General features: G+C 46.4%; 1 protein-coding gene across 2 annotated transcripts in view; it reads left to right on the forward strand.

Moving 5' to 3' along the window:
- The window catches only part of GOLT1B (golgi transport 1B), a 255,135-nt gene that overhangs the window by 31,815 nt on the left and 198,400 nt on the right, over positions 1-24,920 (forward strand). For both annotated transcript variants that reach the window (XM_069628435.1, XM_069628436.1), the window contains exon 2: positions 3,273-3,364. In XM_069628435.1, coding sequence (XP_069484536.1) covers positions 3,273-3,364 — 92 coding nt within the window. The remainder of the gene's footprint in view (positions 1-3,272; positions 3,365-24,920) is intronic.

A 24,920-nucleotide genomic window follows, 5' to 3' on the forward strand; every position in this document is an offset into this window, starting at 1 on the left:
CTCTCTGACTGGGCTGATCTCTCCTCCTCTCTCCTGGCCTCAACCCCCCCAACTACTCCTCCTGGGTGATCTCAGTATCCATTTTGATTCTCTCTGCTCCTCGTCTGTGCTCTTTCGTGAGCTCTGTGATTCCCTCTCCCTTTCTATCCTCCCCTTTGGCCCGACCCACTCTGCAAGACGCACACTTGATGTCTTGATATCATCTGGCCTCCCCCTCTCCATCCCTCTGACCACTCCTGTCTCCTGGAGCGAGCACTCCCTCCTCTCCTCTCTCTCTCTCTCTTCCCCCAGGCCAAGCCTACCCCAACACTGCCACCTACCTTCTCGGATATCCGTCCCATGAAGCGTGTGTCAGTTGAAGCTTTCGCCTCCACCTTCTCTCCCACGTCCCCACCTACCCCCCCACCTCAACCTCTGGCAGACTCGCATCCTGATACAGCCCTGTCTTTGCTCTACACCTCTATCCCTGTTGCTCTTGATGCTCTTGCCCCTGTCATGAGGGTCCGCTTGAAGCCCAAAGCCAAATGCAATTCCTGGTATGACTCCGACCTTGCTTCACTTAAATGTAAGTGTGGGGGTGCTGAGAGGAAATGGAGGGCCTCTTGTTCATCCTCTGCCAAACTGGCTTGTCGCCTTCTCCAAAGGCAATACCGACTCTGTCCACACTAAGAAGAGAGCCCACATCCAAGCCCGTGTCTCTGCGGCATCTTACAACTCGGCTGAACTCTTTAAAATCTGCAAGGAATTGGCCAACCCTGCTGCAGCCTCTATTTCTACTGTCGCTTCCCAGGCCCTTTGCACAGTCCTTGCCTCCCGCTTCATCTCTAAAACCCAGGATATCATTTCCACCCTCTCATCCCCTCTCCCTTCTGTGAACTCTAGTGTTCCTACAGCCACTCCCCATCTTCCTTCCCGTCCTTTCCTCTTTTCTCTCCTGACAAGGTTTCTAGACCAGTCCTATCTATGAAAGCCTTCCCAAAACAGGTTTTTCCTTGCTCTTCCAAAACCATCAAGGACCACATTGACACCCTTGCTCCTGCCATGGCTGATTTCTACAACCTCTCCTTTGCCTCAGGAGTCTTCCCTTCCCCCCTAAAGCACTCTCTTATGCACCCTCTTCTCAAAAAACCCACAGCCGACCCTTCTTGCCCAGCTAACTATCACCCAATCTCTCTTTCTGGGCAAACTCCCTGAAAAGCTGGCCATTTCACAGATTAACCTTCACCCTGATTCTGTTGGTTGTCTCCACAACCATCAATCTGGCTTTAGAGCTGCCAGAAGCACGGAAACTGCTCTCCTGAACATCCGTGAAGATCTGCTCTCCAACTTTGACTCTAATATCCCTGCTGTCCTCATCCTGCTTGATCTCTCTTCTGCCTTCGACACGGTCAACCATACCATCCTGCTCCAACTGTCTGTCACAACCTGGGTGTCACCAATCAGTTTCTGGCCTGGCCGACCGGTTTCCTCTCTGATCGGCCCTCCCAGGTCCAACTTGGGTCCTTCCTTTCATCTATCTCCCTATCTACCTGTGGTGTTCCAAAAGGGATCTAACTTCTCACCCTCGTTTTTTAACCAATACTTGGCAACTCTCACTCTTTGCATCGCCATTTTCTGCTCCCACTTTCAGTGCTATGCTGATGACACTCGACTCATTTTCAGGCTTTCCACTGTGACCTTCTCTCATCTCTGAATGCCTATCTGCCATTCAGGATTGGTGTGCCGCCAGTGATTTCTGCCTGAACGCTAGCAAGACGGAGATCCTCCTCATCGGCACACCCTCGCCCTCCTTTCCTCTCACTCTGGCCGGCCTCCCTTGGCCATCCTCCTACCCGCAAGGCTAAGAACCTCTGGCTCATCTTTGACTCCACTCTTTCCTTATCTGCCCACATCTCTGACGTCTCTAAAAAGTCAAACTTCCTACTGCACCTTCTAAGAGGTATTCTGGCTTTCCTCTCCTTTCCCCAGAAGCTCACGGTCTCTCGAGCCCTGGTTCTCTCTAGGTTGGATTACTGCAACAGCCTCTTTCTAAACCTACCTGCTTCTACTCTCCGCCCTTTGGAACACATCCAGAACAGGACTACAAGACTTGTCCTTGGCCTCAAGGCCTTGGATCGTATCTCTGCAGCCCTGAAATCTCGCCACTGGCTCCTAGTGGCTGCAAGGATTAAATTCAAAATCCTTTGCATTGTCCACAAGGCTTTCTGGGGCCTGGGTCCAATATATCTTCATAAATACCTTCCCTCTCAAGCTCTTCGCTCTTCTACCTCTAACTCTCTCGGGGTCAGTCGTTTCTCAGAGAAGTGAGCTGGGGTAGAGCTTTGTCTTCGGCTTGGGCCGCCCTCTTGAACAGCCTCCCTGACATCCTGAAACTTGAGGAAAACAATCTCTGGTACCGGAAGCTCCTATAGTCCTTCCTCTTTGCTTGTGCCTTTGCCCCTCCTTTCCCCTGCAGATCTGCTCTTGGCACTGTGCTCCTGGCCCACCTTCTGACTTCTGGGCCCAGATACCCGCTCACCTTGCCACCCACCCGCACTGCCTCTTGGTAAACCCTTGCACTGGGGCCTGTATCTGTAACCATACAGCCCCCACACCTTTTTATTTTACTCTCTGCACTTACAGGCACACCCTGTCTGTTTCTTAAACCCAGCACTTACCACCTGCTGGCTGCACTACCACTGTTTGATTGATATTTATTTATTATTTATCTGCATTCCTTTGCTCTGCACTTTCCATTTCTCCCCCACTTCTATGCACTTTTTCCCCTCTCACATGCACTTGTGCGTTCTCAATGTCACTGGGCCTAGTAAGATATATATTTTTTTCTTCTCCCTTGCCTTGTCGCGCTCGGAAACACCTGTGTACGAGCGCAATATAAATAAAATATCAATTCCCTTAAAAATGTTGGTCCAAGTTGGCTCTGGCTTTTGACTTTTTACCAATTTAATATTTGACAAATTTCGTATTCTCTGGCTTTATAGAGACTTGGTGTACTTGTTATGGTTTCTTTTCCTTTTCTCATGAGCAGCATTCTTATATTTGTTTTCTTTGCCTTTAAATGTGGGGGCTAATTTTTAACAAAACAATGTCATAACTCGTTACAAAAAAGGAAACTTTTAGTGGGGGGGGAGGGGAGTGGAGGCGTGAGCTAGTTCCCAAGGCTAACTTTCATGTTTAAATGTCATCCGATTTGCAGACCGCACGTACGTTTTGTACTAACTTCTAAAACACAAGTGCACCCATGACATTTATTTCGTTTTTTCTTCTTGCAGAAATTGGAATGGGACTCACTGGTTTCGGCGTGTTTTTTCTTTTCTTTGGAATGCTCCTCTTTTTTGACAAAGCCCTACTGGCTATTGGAAATGTAAGTGGTTTTACAACTTCAATGTTTTCCCACATTCTGTTGTCTCTAATCAAGGTTCTGTATTTACCCATCTCATTTATGCATTTGTTTATTGCGCCCTTTGCAATTATTTGACATGTGTGTGCACTCACACGCCTTTTCTTCTCTGCCTGAATATAGTGTCTCTGCCTGAATATAGTGTTTTGAGCATTTCACATTCCTAAAGAGTGCAAATTCTACAAGCTTAACTTAGCATTGACCTCCCCCCCCCCATAACATTATATTTACACCTTTCCAGAAATTACAGATGCCACCTGCTTCTATGTGAATTCTCTCAAAATAAACTGTAGTGTTTGATTTGCCCTTCAGTACTGTATAGGGTTTGAAATTGTTTCAATGGGTAGAAGCTGTTGGGACTGATTTTCTATACTCTGGCCTGGTGGACAGATGTATAGAAGGCCAATTTATCTTGTGATGGGGACAACTCGGGGGAGCTGTAGCCAAACCAGTTCAGGTAGCAGTGACAGGCTGCCTAGGCTAAGTTCTTCAAAGTTTGTGAGCTTGTAAAGGGTCCACAATGAGGTCACACAATGGGAATCATAGATTACATATTTATTGGGCAAAACACAGTATAGAAAAATGACTACTGGCAAGAAGAGTTAACAGACACTAGCAAAATTGATACATACATTTCACTTATTAAAAGGGCATAATATTCGACACAATTTGTATTTGTATTTGTTTTATTTATATAGCGCAGACCAGGCCCAGGGGCAACCAGGCGCATATTTTAGTAGAACTCGTACAAAGGAAATGTAAGATTATAGTATGCAGTTAGAGGTCCACAGAGAATTATCCCTCACTCAAATTGTCAAGCCCTAAGTTGTCTCAGGCCTTTTGCCCATTAGTTCAGATAAAGTTCCACAGAAACGTTGAAGCAGGAAAAAACGCAGGTAGGGTTCTGGGGTCCAGTGAAGGGGTCTTATGGTTAGAGTACAAGTTAAGTAGCCCCAACTTTCAGAAGTCTTGCTGAAGCAAGTAATGGCAAAGCTAAAAGTGTTAGAATACATTGTATTATAAGCCCATTGATTTATAAGGCGATTATAGGGGGTAGGTAAGAAGATCTGTAACTTACCCTCCCATATTTCGATTCTTCCCTATAGTTGGTTTGACAAAGGAAGATCTGAGGTTCCTATAAGTCTCAGTCCTCAATTCACAGGGGTTGCAGGTTCTATCTAATCTCAGGTTGGTGTCTTTTACTGTAGCAAGAACTCTTGAATGAAGAATTCTGCAAAACTCTATGCAGGTCCCCTCTGAGGACTGGACTCTGGGTCAGATATCCAATTTTGGACTGTGGTCACCGCAGCACGGCGACACAATGCTAGGACACTGAATTTTCACAGAGGTCAGTCTCGTAGGGCCAGCTGAGGATTCCCCCCAAGTTCCATGTCGAAACTCGGAGTGGTAACCCCGACATCAGCATGGTAGCCCAAATTCGAGCTGTTCAGCCACAGGACGATCCCGGGACACTTCCGAAGGATCTTCGTTGCAGGGTATCGAGCAGACATCGGGAATGGGTGTTCTCTCCACTCCAAGGGTCTCAGCTCCTTTGCAGGACTGCTAAATTTTTTTTAAGCAAGACAGGGCTTCTCCAGGACAGCAACAGAAGTTGGTAGCCAAGCCGTGTTCCGGTGGGTCTCCCGTTTCTTCACAGGTCTCATAGCTGGATAGGATTCTTTCATCTTTCAGGTTTCTCCAGGATTTCTGAAGAATGGGTGCAGGGGTCCACTTCCTAACCTAAAAGCCAGGTAAGAGTAGCTGCCCTCACTAGCCAATGACAGGACTAGCCCAAAGACACACTCCAGCAGTGGTCCAGTCAGTACCATTGGCGGAAACACTCATGCATATGACTCAGACACACTGACCTCAGTTTGTGGATTCGGACCAGACAGTCCCGGGCCACATCATGCCAGCAAACACACACAGCCCTTCAGTAGCCCGCCAAAAGCTTCTACTTTTCTGGGTACCCGAAGTCCTTACAAGGATTTTCCTTGCCTCAGAGGCCAGGAAGAAGGCTATAGAAAAATCTCGTGACACTGCCATGTTTGACATGTAGCCATTGTTAGTAGCCAAATGTGGTAAACGCAGTGAGGCTAAAACGAAGTCCTCAAAAATGGGAAAAGGTCACTGCTGTCACCAGCGTATCCTTTTAGCACACCTAGAGTAACCAAAAATTGCCAGTGTCCGTCTAGGGCAAAACAAAAAGTGTACCCCATTGTACTGCAGTGTAAGCTGCTTTTTACAATGATAAATTAGCACAATTGATATAAAGTAACCAAAAGTAGTAGCACAGTAACAATGTTTCTGATGTTTGTTAATCTGCTTAGAATCACATGCTGTGCATAGGTCCGACATCCAGTGGTCACTGCGGAGTATTGCATTTTGTTTTTCGTAGTCGAAAAGGGGACGTCGACAAGGCGTGTCTGTAACACTATCCCTATAGTGACGTGCGTTGTACCCACAATCCCTCACGCGTCGAGGTCCCTCAGATTGTTTTTTTCCGCCCAGCTTCTGGTCGTCTTACGCGGAGCTCCTAGAGAGACATTGCAAAATACTTACTACGGACCTCGGTCCTTAATTATACTTTTATATTGTTAAAGATCCCTCCACTCGACGTTAGCTGTGAAGCTGTTTCTCCGCCGAGCAAGTTTTCGACGGAGGGGAAGAGACGGAGGGGATCCTTCGGCGCTGCCGAACACGTGGCCTGGCCTCGCCGGCCAACATACAGTAGGGAGAGTGGGGGTTCGAACTTATCTTCTCTTTGAGAATGTCTTTCTTTCTCCCCTATCTTTCCCTTGGGGTTGTTATCACCAGTTATTATTGCCTCAGCTATGGAGAGGACACCTTTTAAGTTTTGCCCACGCTGTAGGGGCAAATACACTTGGAAGGATAAACACAAGCTCTGTAATCGTTGCTTGCCCCTCGATCATAAGGAGGACAGCTGCGCGGCCTGTAAGCTCTTGAAACCAAGAACTCTTAAAGAACGGAAAGTTAAGAGGTGGGCGGACTACGCTATGTCGAAGTCAGTTTCCTCACCCGCCGCCGCTGTTAAAGAAAGTGACGAGGAGGGTGATAACTCGACGTCCGTTTCGGAAGTCATTAACCCCCAGAAGGAGCGCTCGCGCTCCTCGACGTCCGTCCCCGGCCCCGACGGGCTCGGCTCACGCCCTGCTTATGGGGATGAACACCCCGGCGACAAGGACGCACATAGACCCCATAGGCCTAAGCACACAACCCACGGCTCTTCTTCGTCGAAGATGAAGGATCCATCAGCGCCGAAGGTGACGCAGGGCACTCCGGCGTCTACCTCAGACCGTAAGGGTCTCAAGCCCCACCCGCAAACGCAGCCGCGACCAGCGATTGGGCTTTCATCAAACACGGGCGCTACCTCAAAAACATCCGACGTAACGCTCCATAGAGCGGCCGTCGAGAAACAACGCGTAACGCAGGCAACGTCGACACCAGAGCCCTCTACTGACGAACTCGTTGTCGAGAGCCTGGCGAGAATTGTTTCCGAAGACAAAAGTAAGCGGACGACGAAACAGACGTCGAATACCGCACCAAAAGCTATAGAAACACCAAAAAAGCACAAGAGTAGCCAGGAACTGCCCCCTTCATCTAAGGGCACTTCTGAACTACCGGAGGGCTTTTCTGAGGGCGACGGAAACCTTTCTTCGACGTTGTGGGAGCGTTCTAAGCGTTTGGAAGGTGAAAACATTGATATCCCCCCTCTAGACTATTCAGGGGTCCCCCATGAGACCCTTGAAAGACTCCATTCTTGTATGGAGAAAATGGAAAGGTTCTTGGGAAGCCAAAACCCACCCACCCACCCACACACACAAAAGACCAAGAGAATGGCCCCAGGATGACCCTAGGGTCAAGATCCCTAGGCTGTTTCCCCTTTCTACAGACGTATATGACCTCACTGAAGAGGAGCAATACCTCCAGGAGGATGAGGAGGGTTTGGGTGGAGAGGAAGAACATGAGGAAGAGGGGTTTGAAGAAGATCCTTACACTAGTGCAGGAGTTTTTGAAGAAGATACAGCTACCTCGCAGCCCTGGCAATCCCCATCAGTGCAGCCTTGGCAATCTCCATCTGTGCACTCAGACCCTGATGCCTCTCACCCTTCTCCTCCCAAGGATTCACCTATTGGAAACCCCTCTCCCATAGATGACCAACCTTCACTTAATGCACTATTGCGCAAGGCAGCAGCGCATTTTGAAATAGACACAGGGGAAACTCTTCCTAACATAGACTTTGTAGAAAAAGTTATTAAAGAAAAAGCCCCTGTTAGTCAGTCTATTCCGCTCCTAGCTTCTATAAAGAGAAGAATAACTCCTTCCCTTTCCAATCCTGCATTAGTCAGAGGGGTCAACCCTCGGATAGAAAAGCTCTTCAGCCCTTCGTCCTCTGACCCCTTGTACATCAGAGGACATTCTATTCCGGACTCCCTTGTAGTTACTAATACAAGAAAAAGAGCGGGGGTACCACTATCCACTAGTGAGGCACCACCTGACAAAGAGGGCAAGAAGCTCTATGCACTTGGGAAGAGAATCACGACCTCCGCAGCCTTCTCAACTAGGATTGCAAATAACAATTCCCTACTAGCTAGCTACGCAGATGCACAGTGGAGCAAGCTGCGCAGCGAAGCAGAGGACGCACCAGAACCCCTGCGTTCACGCCTGTTAGCTATCATCTCAGAGGGAACTCTTGTAAACCAGGGCATCGTAAAGAACTCCTTAGATGCCGCAGAGACGGCTGGCCGTTCCCTGGTTCAGGGAATACTTCTCAAACGCCATGTCTGGCTGCGCAAATCGGGATTTAAGCCGGAAACCCAGGCTTCCCTGATAAATAAGCCCATAGAACAAACACATCTGTTTGGGAAAGCAGTTGATGAGGCCCTAGAACATGCGAAGAAGGGGTTTGATACCATCAAGACTCTTGACCAAATTTCTAGGCCCCCTAGCAGACGCGGCTATGGCAATAGACGCTGCTTTTGTGGCCAACGCCAGCAAAACCAACAGCAATTTTACTCTGCTACCAACTGGCCCTCTAACCAGGGTAACAACCAGTTCAGTCAAAGAGGCCAACGCCGTGGCAAAGGAAGAGGTCGCGGCTCCAGCCCCAAAGGTTCCACACCCAATACCAACAAATGACCCGAAGATTCGGGTCCCCACCCATGCATCACCGGTCGGGGGCCGGCTAACATCGTTCCTATCAGCATGGGAGGAAATATCGTCAGACCGCTGGGTTTTATCCACCATAGCCCACGGATACTGCATCGAATTCAACGGTTCCCCGAAGTACAGACCCCCACGGAACCGACGCATGACACCGGAACACCTCATCATTCTTCTTCAAGAAGTAGAACAGCTACTGAAAAAAGAAGCTATAGAGGCTGTCCCCCTATCTCAGGTAACAGAAGGTATTTATTCAGTGTACTTCCTTGTACCCAAAAAGGACTTAACCATGCGCCCTGTATTAGATCTGCGCCCAACGAACAAGTTTGTCAAACCCCAAAAGTTTCGTATGGTGACCGTGCAGGAAGTAATCCCACTGTTATCACAAGGGGATTACATGACAACACTAGACATGAAAGATGCATACTTTCATATTTTAATGTTGCCAGCGCACAGAAAATACCTCAGGTTCAAGATAGAGAACAAGCACTACCAGTTCAGAGTACTACCCTTCGGGATAGCATCTGCACCAAGGGTATTCACGAAAGTACTGGCAGCGGCCCACCTACGCAGGTTATCCATCCCGGTATACCCTTACCTCGACCCATAACAGGGGATTCTTACGAAACATGCTTCTCCAATACCCAAAACACCGTAGACCTTTTGTCCCAACTGGGCTTCTCCATCAACGAAAAGAAGTCCAGTTTAGACCCCAGCCAAATCAAACAATTCCTAGGGGCTCTAATTCGAACAAAGGACAGCCTCGTCTTCCCCTCCAACGAGAGGGTCCAAAACATGCTGTTTCAGATCCCCCATTATGTGGCAGGTCGAGAGGTGACGGTACGCAAAGCAATGCGCTTGCTAGGGATGATGGCGTCATGTATTTATTTGGTACCTCACGCGCGCCTGCGCATGCGCCCAATGCAAGAGTGGCTCTACAGCCAGTGGTGTCAGGCCAGCGGACAATGGGACGATCTAGTGGTGGTCTCGCAGGCCTTGGTTCTCTCGCTACGGTGGTGGACAAAAGAAAACCTGTTATTAGGGAAAACTTTTGCCACACCCGCAGTGGAAGCCACTCTAACCACAGACGCATCCCTTACAGGATGGGGGGCTCACCTATCCCATCAGACTGCTCACGGAGCGTGGACTCCGAGCCTAGCATCCAAGCATATAAACCTGCTGGAACTACTAGCGGTGTTCAAAGCACTGAAAGCCTTTCAGGAACACCTACAAGGAAAGACAGTGATGGTCCTCACAGACAGCACCACAGCCATGTACTACCTCAACAAGCAAGGGGGCACTCACTCTCCAGGACTGTCCAAGTTGTCCCAGAATATATGGAAGTGGGCTTTCAAATACAACATGTTTCTTCTATCACAACATGTACCAGGGGAACTCAATCTGCTAGCAGACAAACTCGGCAGAGACTTCCCCCTACCCGAAGAGTACGAATGGCAATTGCACGAAGACATCGTCTTAGACGTCTTCACGCAATGGGGGTTCCCGGAAATAGACCTGTTCGCAACTCTGGAGAACTCACAATGCCAAAGTTACGCCTCCAGGTACCCCCAGAACCAGTCCAAGGGGAACGGTCTGTCGATTCAATGGTCAGGGAAATTTGTTTACGCCTTTCCCCCCCCCCCCCCGACTCCCCTTCTCAACAAAGTGGTACACAAGATGCACCAGGAGCAGGTTACCATGATACTAGTGACCCCAATGTGGGCCCGGCAGCCATGGTTCGCTCACTTGATGGAGATGTCCCTATCTCCCCCAGTGAAACTTCCCTGCCCGTACAACATGCTGTCACAGGACAAGGGCAGGACACTGCATCCATGCCCTCAGACCATGAATTTAGCAGCCTGGCTCCTGAGATCATAGAATTTGGACATTTACAACTCCCACAGAGATGTATGGACATCCTCAGGGAAGCCAGAAAACCTAATACTCGCCACTGCTATTCTAGCAAGTGGAAAAGATTTGTCATCTGGTGTAGAGGTAAGAGCATCAACCCGGTTGACTGCTCTCCCACTAACATTGTTCTGTACTTGACCCATTTACTGGATTCAGGTCTAGTCTTCAATTCCATTAAATTCCACCTAGCGGCACTTTCTGCATACACCACTTCCCAACTTAAAGTGTCGTGGTGGAAGATACCAGTTATCAAGGCCTTCATGGAGGGGGTAAAGAGAATACACCCTCCGATAGCTAACTCAGCTCCCGGATGGGACTTAAATGTGGTACTTTCTAGACTCATGGGCCCTCCTTTCGAACCCATGCACAAGGCAACTCTTAAAGACCTCACTCTTAAGACTGCTTTCCTAATAGCTATCACCTCCATTAGGAGAGTAAGTGAACTACAGGCTCTTTCTGTACTAGACCCCTTTGTAACAATTCACAAGGATAAGGTGGTTCTACGCACACACCCAAGGTTTGCACCAAAATTCATCTCAAAATTTAATGTAAACCAGTCAATAGAACTACCAACGTTCTTTCAAAACCCTTCCAGCTTGGGAGAAAAAAGTCTGCATACACTAGATGTACGCAGAGCTGTCATGTTCTACATGGAAAGAACCAGACCACTGAGAAAGACTAATCAGTTCTTTGTCTCTGTGGCGGCAGGAAGAGAAGGAGATGCAGTTTCAAAGTCCACTATATCTAGATGGATTGTTCAATGCATCACTCTCTGTTTCTCTCTTGCTAAGAGAGAACTACCCTTCAAGCCAAGAGCACATTCCACTCGAGGCACTGGGGCTTCCATAGCGTTCATTGCAAATGTTCCCCTTGAGTCCATCTGCAAAGCGGCTACCTGGAGTTCTGTGCACACCTTTACAAAACACTACTGTCTAGATGCACACTCTAGATCTGACTCCCAGGTGGGACAGGCAGTATTAAGACATCTTTTCTCTACTGTTCCTTCTCATAACCCACCGCCAACTCCGGGTACTGCTCGCTAGTCTATGCACAGCATGTGATTCTAAGCAGATTAACAAACATCAGAAGACAATGCATTACTTACCGTAAAAGCATTTCTGATGGTTGTATCTGCTTAGATTCACATGCGCCCACCCTTCCTCCCCGCTCGGATGGAAGGAACATAGACATCCTTTTTTATATATTTCTCTCTTTTCTGTCTAGAAGGCTCACTCAGGGCAGAAAAATACAGAGGGACCTCGACGCGTGAGGGATTGTGGGTACAACGCACGTCACTATAGGGATAGTGTTACAGACACGCCTTGTCGACGTCCCCTTTTCGACTACGAAAAACAAAATGCAATACTCCGCAGTGACCACTGGATGTCGGACCTATGCACAGCATGTGAATCTAAGCAGATACAACCAACAGAAATGCTTTTACGGTAAGTAATGCATTGTCTTCTCGGTACTGACAGCTTGTTGGACATGTTAGTTTCCTCCTAACATATGAGCAAAAGCCAGTGACTGCATTGCAAAAAGAGAAGGACAGAATCAAAAATAAAAGCAAAAGGGTTGGGGGTTCCATAAAGATGGAAGGAAAGGTTCTGTAAAGAGATCTGTCCTAACGGGAGCTAAAACCAGCTCCTTGGTGTCGGGCATCACCAGGTAGGCAGAAGTAGCAGCGAGTACCCAGTGCACTGTAAATCTACCTTCCACCCGAAATGCACACTTATTTTTGTCCGCTATGTATGATGCCTTATCTTTAAATGTGTACTGTGTGTCCTAATTCTTATTCATGTACATTCTCAAATACTCAGTTAATGTCACGTATGTATGTTTGTAAGACACTTATTACAAAACTAGCTGTTGGTTTCAAGATAACGAGGCTCTTCGTAGGCTAGCATCAGTAGCTAAATGGCTCCAAGAAATGTCGAGTCCTGCTGTATTTTTGAGTGCATGAGAGATAGGCGTACATTTGAAAAAAATCCCAATTGAATTTTGTGATTTGCTTATAAAGTCTAATTTAGCACTGACCCATAAAACACATTTGAATTCTAGATGTGACCAGAAAAATGATTGGGTGTTGTCTTAGATGGCCTCAAGAACACACAAAAACCCTTGAATTGTCTTCAGGAGTTAATTTATTCAGTATTCAAGGGGCTTTCCATGGGCTGTCCCTTTCTGTATAATAGAGGAATGGCAATCCCTCAACCGTAGGTTGGTCACTAGAGATCGGTAACGCCTATTTTCTAAAACCTGTCTTAATAAAGGTGATGGCCTAACAGCGAACATCTAAGAATGTTCCTACCTCTAAACATTCCCGGATGACTTGGGTTGCATTTTTGGTGCCTTTCGGAAACTCTGGCCGCACTCTGACTTATCCTTGCACGCCTAACTATGCCTCACCCTACCACCAACTACATTCTCTCTTTTCTCCTCCCTCCAACTCCACACACACTGTCCCTCCTCTCTCTCCCCCTGATATTTACTCATGTATCCTTCCGATGTTCCTTACTGTAGTTTCTAACTCCACTCTTGACTATTGCTCACTGCTACACTCTTCCCCTCTCTCCATTACCTCCACTGTTCTCACTATCCCACACCACTACTACTCTCCGCTGTTACTCCCTGCTACACTCTACTTCTCAACTCTCCTTACTTCAACACCTCCCCTCACGATGACCCCTCTGCTCAGAATGGCCCCTTCCCGCTCTCCACTAGAGCTCCCACATCTCTCTTTCACCCTCATTTCTCTTCTCCCAGTCACTCTCATTACAATCTGATCAACAGTATGCCCCACCTGCGCTGAGTACCTGTTGATATCCTCCTCTTGGTGGCATCCAGAGTGCTTGACTCTCTCAATGATCTATCTGGAAATGCAGGAGGTTGGGCCCAATCCATCCCCGTGGTTGGGAATTCCAGAGATCGACTGGGAATTCCAGAGATCGACTGGGACAAACTCTTTACTCCACGAGGTGGCCTCTTTCAATTGGCATGGTGCAAGGACAGTGCCAATGCACTGGGAGGCCTAGCTGTTGGAGAATTCACAATGGGCTAGAAGTCAAAAATCCAGGTGGTCACTCCAAAGGTTAAGTTATCCATCTGGGCAGCAATACAGCATGAGAGCAGGAGCACAGAAGACTGGCGGTGATCCAGGAAAAGGGAGCCAACTCAAATGGACCCAAATATAGGCCGACCAGGAAGAGGAAAGGACAAGGATGTCTCTGGGAACGAGAGGAGCAAAGGAGAACTAGAGGTTCAGCAACCCCATCAGGAAACCAAGAGCACTAAACTGCATTAAGACTCAAGTGCCGAAGCTGGTAGAAAGCTTCAAATGACTCTGCCCTCACAAGGCTTTCCAGGCAGTGGTGTGCAATGCTGTGACGATCCGGAACTCTTCCTCTTTGCAGATGCAGAGAGGCCATGATGCATCTTCCCCTGCATGCATGTCCGGAAACTCAGAAATAATGGCAGCCCCCATGGATAACAAGGTGTGCCACTCTCCGTTACCCTATGATGTTCCTGCTCTCTGCTGGCCCAGACATACTTCCATGCAGCCCTTTGTTCTACTGGCACAACAGAGGCACCAACCTCTGGGCCTTGCTGCATGTAGGGGACCTAGGGATTCATGTGGGTCAGTTAGGACGCTGCTCTATTCTCCCACTAATTGTTATCTTGCACTCCTTTTACACATGCTCAAACCCAGTACCAATCTCTTCCTCCAACTAATACTTTGCCTTGCTCACTCCTTTAATACGTCTCCTCCATCCTCTGCTCGGTCCTTCCTTTGCCTGGTCTCTTGGTCCTCTTGACCTAACCGAAACAACCCCACCTTCCTGTCCTTCATTTTACCCTCCCTCCGTTGGCTAGTTTCCTCTGCTGGTTCCTCAGACAATCCCCTGCTTCTCTTTTCCCTGGGAGGGTGGTAAAAACATAAAAGCAGACAGGGGGGCTTAAGCTCCGCATCTTTTGTGTACGCGTGTCTGCATGTTTCCCACCATGGTGGCTTGTCGCCATTAATGTCCCAGTTCATGTGAGGGTCTCCTGGCAGAGCGATGCTGGTTTGCAGAGAATGCTGCACAGAGGCTGTTGTACTGTTGAGACAAGTGTCTTGAAGTCGAGTGGCCAGGTCCCGCTGGGCCCTCCGTACATACTGCTTGGCTCTGCATAACTGCTTGTTGCTCCCGGGCTGTTTCTTCTTGTGTTTTGTTGTCTTATGTCCCCTTCTTCAAGCGGTCTGCTGGTGTTGGTTTTGTTGTCACAGGTGATGGGTTAGTTGAATCTACAAGACAAAGAGAAAGGCAATGGCCAGAATGGAGCTGTGCATGCATGGGGTAATAGAAAATGGTACTTCTGTCATTATAGCCAGGGAAAATATGAAGGGGTAGAAACAGGGGCCCTCTTAACTCGCACACCCTGCCTCTGGCGCGAACACTGGTAGGCCTCCCATCCCTGGCTGTGAGGGATTCCTACTGCTACTTGGCAGGGACAAAGTGCTTGCCCTGTTAGTGTTTAAAGCCCAGGAAAAATGGCCACCTTCTTGCTTAAAAATTTGGGGTTTGTGTTCTTTGTTAATAGTTCTTCCATCAAGGAACCACATTTTCAGAAAACCACCCAGTTTAGTCCGTTCCTTCAAAAAAATTGCACTTCTGCAAACCAATGGAATGTTTCTGGTTACTTTCAAGATACTTTTCACATTCTCGATTTTGTTATCCTAAATAATTGTACCTAGAAGCTGAATTGTACTTTCCTTTTGTAATGGTTTTCCATTGCCCTCAACCAACCTCTTGTTCCCACTCATGTATGAAACTGAAAGTAACGTAACTCACCTTGAGTCCAAAATAGGTTCTATAAAGTTTATTACTTTAATTAAACACCCTATATGCAGTAATAACTAATTGAAAATGCTACACACAACCCTGAGGAAAGAGCACAGAATAAGCAAAGCTAACAAGCAGAAGGCCCAGAATGCCACGGTTAAACTGGTGGCTGGCTGGGTAAAAAAGGATCAGGTTTCACCTCTTCGCAAATCTCTGCATTGGTTGACGGTCGAGGACCGAATCAAATTTAAAGTGGCCTGTTTAATCTATAACTGTGTTAATGGGCTTGCCCCAGAGTATCTCAGTGCCAAAGTTCGTCGCTAAAACCCTGCTAGAGTATTATGCCCAGAAGACAAGCTTCTGCTGAACATCCCACGCACAAAATCTGTCTCCAGAGGTGATGGGAGATTTGGAGTTTTCTGACCTAACTGCCGAACAGCCTCCCTGTGGAGATTAGATTGTGCCAGTGATTATCCTGGTTAAGGAAAGATATTAAAACCCATTTGTTCAAATAGATTTGTTCAGCTCATGGATAGCATCTGTACACATTTTCCCTAGCACCTCACCCCGAGGCTCTGTGTTCATCTGCGCCTGTATACTGTTTGGAGCGCGGTACGCATGCTCAAAATCAAATCAACAAGCTGCAGCACTCTGGGTAACAATTCTGGGGTGCATGTAAAAATCACATTTCGTTGTTGAAAAGGATTTGTTCTCGTGTACAAAAAAGATCAGGACTACTTCTCGAGAAACCAACACTGGACCCTGATGACCTCTGTAACTACCACCCAATCTCCAATCTGCAATCCCCACCCTACCCAAGACTGTGTGTTCTGCTCCCCACTGTTTCCTTGCTTGGTTTCTTGTAGCTCTGTTGCTGCCAAATTGCATGCCCTACCCTACTGTTGGGTCCCTGTTCCCTTGTTTCTGTGCTTGCCTCAAAGGTTTCTATACCCCACCCCACCGCCCATGATAAGCTCCCTCTCTTCCCTTAGCTAGGTCCACGTTCAATAAATAACATAATAATAACCAGTCTCTAGGGCCCAAAAATTGACCAAGCCGGCAGTTGCAAGTCAATACCTTGTTGCAGTTCTTGACAGAATCAAACCATGTTTCGAGCTGTTGTGCATACTGTTCAGGTGGAGCAACTCCGGTTGATATAGGCAGTGAGCTGGTGTCACTCTAGGGCGAATGTAGTTGGTCAGAGTGGTTCTAAGATGATGATCAAGCAATGCAGGTTGTAACGCTCCCAAGGATCTGTTTGGGGACAAGCCATTTAGTAACCTCAGGGTAAGGTCAGCGAGTGATGCTTTTGTAGTTGGAGTCAAAGGTCGGTAACAATTCATATCAGCAATCCTGATGCTCTGTTGTACAGTTTAAGGAGGTCAACCCGGGTGGAGTCACTGCTAGTTCGATTCAGCAAGAGACATTCCAGCTGTGGAGTCTGGTTCCAGTGATGAGCAGTTGATTTGAGCCGAGCAGCTGACTGGCTCTGAGAGGTACAATGCAGTGTTGAGCTGGTTTGTGATTCAAGCACAGTGGATCGAGTTGGTGTGTGCCAAAGGCTGCACCGGCGGATCCTTTGCTTCACAAGGTGGTGAACCTAGTTCCAAAGCAGTTTCACTGCTTTGAGGCAATGAAAACCGTGCCTGACTGTCTTTGCTCTCAGGATGCTGCAAATCCCAATTTGGGTATTCAAGGAGCAGATTAGTCCTTGTTCCGAGGCTCACAGACACTGGGGAGGCTAGCACACAACTGCAGAGGTCCTACTGCATGGTGAGGTCCTGGTAACGTTGTGGCTGGCAGAGAGGCAGGTCTTGTCCCTGCAGCAGTTTGCCCCCACTGGTCCCTGGGGTTGGTTGGGGGACAGAGTTTGCTGCTTCCTTTCGAAACTCACTCTTCATGTCACTGGCGGATGACTTTGGAAAATGAACTCTACCAACAGATGTCCAATGGATACTTTTGAATGCTTGTCCGAAAGTGAATCTCAAGGTGGAGTGGGAGACTCCTTCTTTTAAAGGCAAAAGACCACCGGTAATTGGTCTAAGCTTAGCCCGATTTAGCGGTCCAATCCCTGTTAGAATAAGTGGACTTTGCCTTCTGACATCACACCGAAAGTGCTTTGTGCTAAAGGTAGTGGAGGGAACAGGAAGGCAAGCTAGAGGTAGTGAGACACAAGGTGGTTGAATCTTCCTCCAGCTGTAAAGCGCTACCTTTGTCTACTTTAACCCGTACCTTCCCTTCTCTGTGGAATCAAAGGTCTTTGGTATGCAGCAACCTGGTGTGAGGCAACTCCTTTTTATTAATGGGTGTGCCCTTTGATTCCTGTTAACAGGACAGCTACCCGTGGAGTGGCGCCTTTCAGGGGAGAGCTTTACCTTCCCTGACAAAGGAACAAAGCGGTAACCCTCAAGGCTCCAGCCTTGCTGGTTGCAGCAGGAGAGTCTAAGAAAAATGCACAACCCTTCTGCAGCTGAACCTGGCTCACAGGGATGATGCATGGGATTTCAAATTGAATTGGCATTTATCACTATGGGAGTTGCTGGCCACCATATCTGAAACTCAGGTGACGCTTATATTAGTTTAACATGCCACTAGAACATCATACGCCTAGTTAGGTCGATTTTGGGCCAGGGTTGCATGTCTTAAATGCAGCCCCATGCATGTCAGAGACTTGGCTGTCACTGCAGCTGTCAAATCGGCAACTGTATGTATGTATGTATGTATTTATTTTTTGTATAGCGCCGATAGCCCGTGGGCATCAGGGCGCTTAGGCAAACAACGAAAAACAAAACAATACAATAGGAACGCCTGCGCTAAGCCATGAGGTGGTCATAATCCCCCGTATCCCAGTTCATCATCTGAAAAGATGAGTCTTCAACCCTTTCCTAAAAACAGTAAGGTTGGTAACGGTTCTGAGTGTTTCTGGAACACTGTTCCACAAGCTGGGGGCCTGCACCAAAAAGGAACTGCCCAGGCCAGATTTCAATTTAAACTTGGGGACGATCAACAGGCATTTACCCTTTGAACGAAGATTCCTACTGGGGGTATGAAGCACTAAGCCCTTTTTCAGATACTCGGGAGCAGAGCCGTACAGGCATTTATGCACCAGGCAGAGAGCTTTGAATTTAATACGCTCCTCCACTCTGAGCCAATGCAAGGCTATTCTCTCTGCAGTAACATGATCTCTTTTCTTCAGATTTTTTACCAGCCTAACTGCGTTGTTCTGAAGCACCTGACAACTAGAAACATCCTTAGAGGAGGCCCCTAATAACAGGGCATTGCCATAGTCAAGCCTTGATGGTATAATGGCCCTGGCTACGGTGGCCATATTACCCTCATTAAGAAACGGCCTAATGGCTTTCATGAGCCTTAAGTAATATGCCGTATTTTTCTGTAGGTAGCTAGTCTGGGCATGAGAATCCACCTGTGAGTTGACCATTATTCCCAGGGTCTTCACTTTCTGGACCACCTGGATAGTGGCATTCTTGATTTTAAACGATTTATACTCAGCCCCCAAGTTCCCTAGCTGATGACTTAATCCAAACAGCATCAGCTCGGTTTTAGAGTCGTTCAGACACATCCAGTTTGTCTGCATCCAATCGTCGATTATCTTATAAACCCTGGCTATTATTTCACTGTCTGAATCATAGTGGCTGCCACCCAGTTCCAGAATGAGTTGGGTGTCGTCTGCGTAATTAGTAAACGACACCCCCGCATTCACCAGTAGACTGCACAATGTGCGCATGTATATGTTAAACAACATGGGGGACAGACTGGCCCCTTGTGGGACTCCGAATAAGATGTCATAAGGATCGGAAAAACTACTGCCCCAATGTACTCTTGCTTGGCGATCCGAGAGGAAAGACAAGAGCCAATCAATGGTTCCTTCCGAGCAACCCACATTCTCTCTAAGCGCCTTGATAAGAAGGCGATGATCCACCAGATCGAATGCGGCACTTAGATCCAAAAGCATAAGTACACCCAACTTGCTTTTATCCATTAAGCTGAGCATCTGGTTCTGCAGGTCCAGCATGGCAGTTTCCGTACTATGGGATGCTCTAAATCCAGATTGTTGTTGATGCAGGATCTCCTCATTCTCAACAAACTGCTGCAGTTGTTGTGTAGCTACCTTGTCCAATAACTTAAGCTGTGACAGCTCTACCTGCTCTGTGCTACTGAGCAGGTGCTGCTGATCAGGCTATTGATCCATCAGGGCACAGGTGTACAGTATACTTTTGGCGTGGAGTTTAAAGAAGAATTGAATGGCATATTACCGTTTCAGAGATGGAATTGCCCACATCATTTTGTTAAGTACACCCTTGACAGATGGCAATTCTTCAAATCAGCCCATTGAAAGGATCATCCTTTCACGATTGTCCACTTTTTGAAAAACATTTTTTTGGGTGGTTGGGTAGTCCTTTTTATGCAGGCAGCAGAGGGATCCAGTCTCCTAGTAAACTTTAACTCCATCGCTTTTCTCTTATGTTGTTGAGGGGCGGGGGGAAGGGTGTTGCACCTTGCATCAACCACGGAGCATCATAAACTGTAAAGGAGGAGCAAAGACAAAACAAATAAACAATTTTGAAAGTTCTATGCATTGTGATTTGGATGATAAGTATGTCTTGCTGCTATACAGAGGGAACTACCTGGGCACTTGAATGGATTCAGAAAGCCTTAAAAACCGGTTGACTGTTGCATTATAGGTTTGAATAGCCACATCTTTTGTTTATTGATTGTAATTGTCAGAATATACATTTTTCATACCTGTCTGCAACATAACAAAAAGTAAAACAATTGGGAGAGGATCACTGTCTCTCACACCTGACGTGGGAGAACATGGCACTGTTTTAGCGAGCTAAATGCAGTATGCAGAGTTATTAGAATGCCTAGGGATGGAAGTTAAGTCTCCTGGAGTAGAACAGGTTAATTGTGAAGGTGATTCCCTCTACCTTTCACTTCAGCCAAGGTCCAAAGTTCATTATTTCTGTTCCCTATTTCTATCCCCTTGACTGAGTTATTTCAGTCTTGCATATAACGACTTTTAATCTTGCTAACGTGGAACAGACCATGCCACTGATTTACCACAGAGTACCCTAACCACTGTGGTAAATTACAGTGGTCACTTGTAAAATAATCCAACTTGCCCATGTTTGTACTGACTGCTCCATATTGTCTCTGACAAAAATGTTGTGTTTGACCTTCCGGTGAATTGCTTGTGCCCAAAATGGAGAAAGTAAAATATATTGTGGAAATGACAGCCTTGCAAATTATTAAAAATCCCACATACTTGATCTCGGAGAAAGGCACTCACCCCCAGGTGACTGCTTACAAAATAGTTACCAATGCTTTTTGTAAAATGGTGCTTGTCGCCATAAGCCCACTTCATATTTGGTTCAATGCTGCCAAGCATGTTCAGTGACACTTAAATTTGCATTTTCTGCAAACAGTGTGTTTGCAGTAAATGCAAAATAAGTTTAACATCCCCATACTCGCCAGCAAGGTCGAGCATCCAGCAAATGGTCTCACCCGTCGTAAAAACGACTCGCCAATGCTAGTGGGCTAGTTGAGTTTGTGATCCCTGATAATGTAATATACATTGTTCTGTTTTATGGCAGCATTGTTTTGCCACTTCGCTCACGTTCACCCTTCATTCCGTGAAGTGTGGTTTTTGAAGTTTGCATTAGTTCAAACTTGCTAATGGTTGAAGAGGCATCTGTGGCCTGGAGAGACAATTGCCAAGATATTGCAGAAATCTACGAACTGCAAAATGCAAGATGTCTTTTCTTGTATCTAATTTTCCACTGTCGTGTAATGGGGGACAAAACCACTGGAATCCTGGGAACTATTTTGACCCCCGTCATGTGCTAGAATCATAGGGAGCACTCTGACCCAGATGGCACTGTGCATCCCGAAAGTGCACCGAACTACAAAGCGATCTTGTGAAGATCCAGAATCTTTTTATATAAAGCTGAATGTATGTATGTGTGTGTTTGTCTGGCTACAAATCCACGGTTCTACGTTATTTTTACGAATGATTTTACATCGTGGGACTTTCCATCGCCAAATACTCCTTTTTTTTTTTTTTAAATGTTTTTATTTATGGGGGTGCTTTGCCCCCCAAACCCTCTTTACTTAATCATACGCCAAACCGCAACAAACACCCACCCATAAAAAAGTTTTTTTTAAAAAAAGTTTTTGGCGATGAAAGGGTTGGCGATGAAAAGTCCCACGATGTAAAATCATTCGATGAAAATGCGTATATACCCAAATCCACACCGTTGAACCCACGTCTACCAAAGTTTGCACGTATTCCTCTTTTGTCTGGGGACACCCTCATTTACTGATGCTCTCCCTGATTCACTACAGTAGGTACTGGAAGGATGCAACATTTGGAAAAGTGTCGGAAGCAGAATTTTTCGATTTGTTGGTTATTACTTTGAAATGTATTACTACTGTATACAGTTTGAGTGTTTATTAAAGCATTTTTAAAGGGAATAAAAAAAGAAATATTTACTTTTTTTTTATCACACCGCTCCAAATATGGGAAATGGCAAGGTTACAGTTTACTTAAGTATTCATTCACAAGAGAGCACAATCAATCTTTCTTGGACATTTTCTCATATGTCCTGAAGCCATTGAGTGACTGAAACATGCCTCACAAAAAACGAACATCACTTGGAAAAGCTCCATCTGATGCAAAGCGAAAATAAATATCAAGAGCTTCTGAAACACAACAACAAACAGCAACACGGCTTGCCAACCAGAGGACCGGAGCAACGTCCTCCAGGGCACATGAGACACCATTCAATCAGGACACAGGAAACGCCGGGTACCCTAGCTAGTTCCTTTTAAAATACAAAAGGGCTCAGAACCTAGGATGAATAATGGGACTGTGAAAGGACCTGATGCTATGATACTGTTTTGGAGTTATTAGATTTGGAAACTGATAATAAAATGTCTGACGCACAAAATACTGCAAGTAGTCATTGGTAATCTTGAAGTAGCTTGTTACGGCTTATGAACATTAGAAAGAATCTGACCCTTTGGGAAATCTGTAACCTTTAAAAGCTTGGTTGACGGCTTAGGAACAGAGGTGTTTGTACAGACCTGTGCAGTTTGACCACGATTGGCCATTTGTGAGAACCCCATGAATGATAATTAGAAAGTTGAAGCTGAATTGGAATTCCATAGAGCCATGCATAAAGACTGAACTTGTACATAATATCCATTAATAAAAAATCACAATGCTCTTTTAATATTAACTAGAACATGAATTAAATCTTGTGAAGTTGTGTTGTGGTGTGAGAAGGTTTGATTTGTAGTGTGATGGACTCTGTATCGGGGAATTACTTAATTTGGACAGTGTATCTTTAAACATTGGCATTCCTCATGTTGGGAGGCTTTACCTTTTTATTGGTAATATCCTTCATTCTCCTTAAAATTGTTTGTTTCCCACTGATGTTAGGGTTTTTTACTGCCGTTGTGATACATATTAATCCATGCTTATTCTTTTTATGTTTTTGACTTTAATGCTTTTGTAGTGGCAGCACTTTTTATTTGGGTTGGAAAAAATGAAAATCATGTCCATCAAAACTATTTAAATCGTGCATTTGACATTGAGTAGTGAAGGTCCTAAATTCCCCAAAAGTCCCCACCGTACCTAGCAGGCATAGGGGAAGAAGGGATGTTGGGATTACTCCTGTGCTTGTAGAGAGGCAGGGTAAAGAATGGGCCTAGTGTCTGTATGATTGCTCTGGGACCAGGAGGGTCCTGTCCAATATCCTTGGACTACTCTCCGTGCGTGGCCTATCCTGGAAACCCTCCAGAGATTTGGCTACTTTCCCTTGCAAGTTATTCATGTTCCGAAAGAGTTCTGCATTTTCATAATTGGAGGACTTAATCTCACTTTGAAACCAAGGCACGATCTTTTGACCATGGATTTCATGATCTAGGTGAGAATGGGAGGGTCTTGTAATCTGCTGGACTTTAGGACCAAACAGACCGTGCTTTTCTTTGAGACCACATAAGTAGGTCACATGTGTGAGACCGTCTTCCCCCAGGCCCCTCCGCTGGAATGATAATGTACCAACGGGAGAACTGGGACTCATCTAGGCAGAGGAAACATAACTAACCTCCTCACCCCACATCCCCTCATACAAGATTTGGCAAGAATACCCAGGAGCTCTAAGGGAAATCCAAGAAATTAGATACATTTGTATACGACACACTAAACTTATTGAAATGTCCATAAACTGGCAATGTGGGAAGGATGGTAGCGATGGCTTGAGGGAGCTACAGATTCAGAGAGACATGACTGATTCAAATCACAGCAAAAGCCGGCTGTCTCAAGCTGATCTTTGTCACCTTTTTGCTGAACACAGCTGTCTAATTCTGTGTCCCAACGAGAAGTGAGTATTGGGGTTCTTTTCTTTTTTTACTACTCGAGCAGCTAAAGTTAAAAGATTTTATAAACACTGCAGGGCAGCCTTTCCCATAGAACTAGCGAGGAAAATAGTAGTCCTTCAACACTAAATATCTGATCACTGTAACCACTAAAACAAGCCTGTCTTCTTCCTTTGAAGGAAAACTCCACCCCTTTAGCTTTCTTTGTTGCTGAAGCAGCGGTAACATTTTGCCTTTGTTTGTGCTATTCTAGTGTGCTAAGATGTTAGGCATGGGGCTAAGGAGAGAAGGAAGTAGAATTTGGGTGCATTGACCCTGGATTCCTGCATCCCTCCCTACTCTTTTCTTTAATTTCAGATTTTATTTAGAAGTATAGCCATGTTTTAGGGAAGCATGGCTCTTATGTGCTAGCTGTGGCTCTGAGGACCTGTTGTGGGGGGGAGGGCTACTCAGACTGAAGGTTCTGGTCACCCGCTGGTGCTTTTGGCCCCAACCACATGCACTGTACTCCCCACAATGGGAGTGGGCGTTCCCAGTGGAAGCCGCCCAAGGGATTGAGACGGCAGGCATGTGTAGCAGTTACGTTTCGGGAGGCACGCCATTATGCACACCTCTAAAGTGTTAACAGAGCCTTTACATTGCAGCATGCTCACCTCGCAACCCTTCTCAGACTCAGGAAGGAATTGAATTGGACCACACCAGTTTAGAGTTCATTTGCTGGCCCTGCAAAGCATTAAAAAATGAAAGAAAAGAGACTTAAGGTCATCCACTGTTCAAGTCTGCTGATTTCAGCCTACTCAAATATTCACATACAATGGCCATTATTTGGGAGCAGGATTGGTTTGACCATGAGGCGTAACAGAAAGACTCTGAACGTGCTACTAGTTTTAAAAGGACTTTGGTCTCTCCAGTTGACCAGATCATTCACTCTGTACATTCTCTCGGTAATGGCAGACATTTTAGACCCTGTACACCAAAGGCTGCAGGTCATGGAATGGCATCTGTCATTAAAGAGACTGTGTAAGTCTACACCCAACAGTCAAGAACCACAATGCAGCCACATGAGAGGCGTGGGAGATCAGTAATATTCCATCCCCAAAAGAGGTTAAGACCTCTACAATCCCATTGCCCAGCTTCCGCCCCCTCGATGGAACTCTTAGGTGAAGTTCATCTTTGCTTGGCTCAAGAAGTCCTTTGTA

Source organism: Ambystoma mexicanum, chromosome 12, assembly GCF_040938575.1.
Source record: "Ambystoma mexicanum isolate Mex_15411 chromosome 12, UKY_AmexF1_1, whole genome shotgun sequence".
NCBI lineage: Eukaryota > Metazoa > Chordata > Amphibia > Caudata > Ambystomatidae > Ambystoma > Ambystoma mexicanum.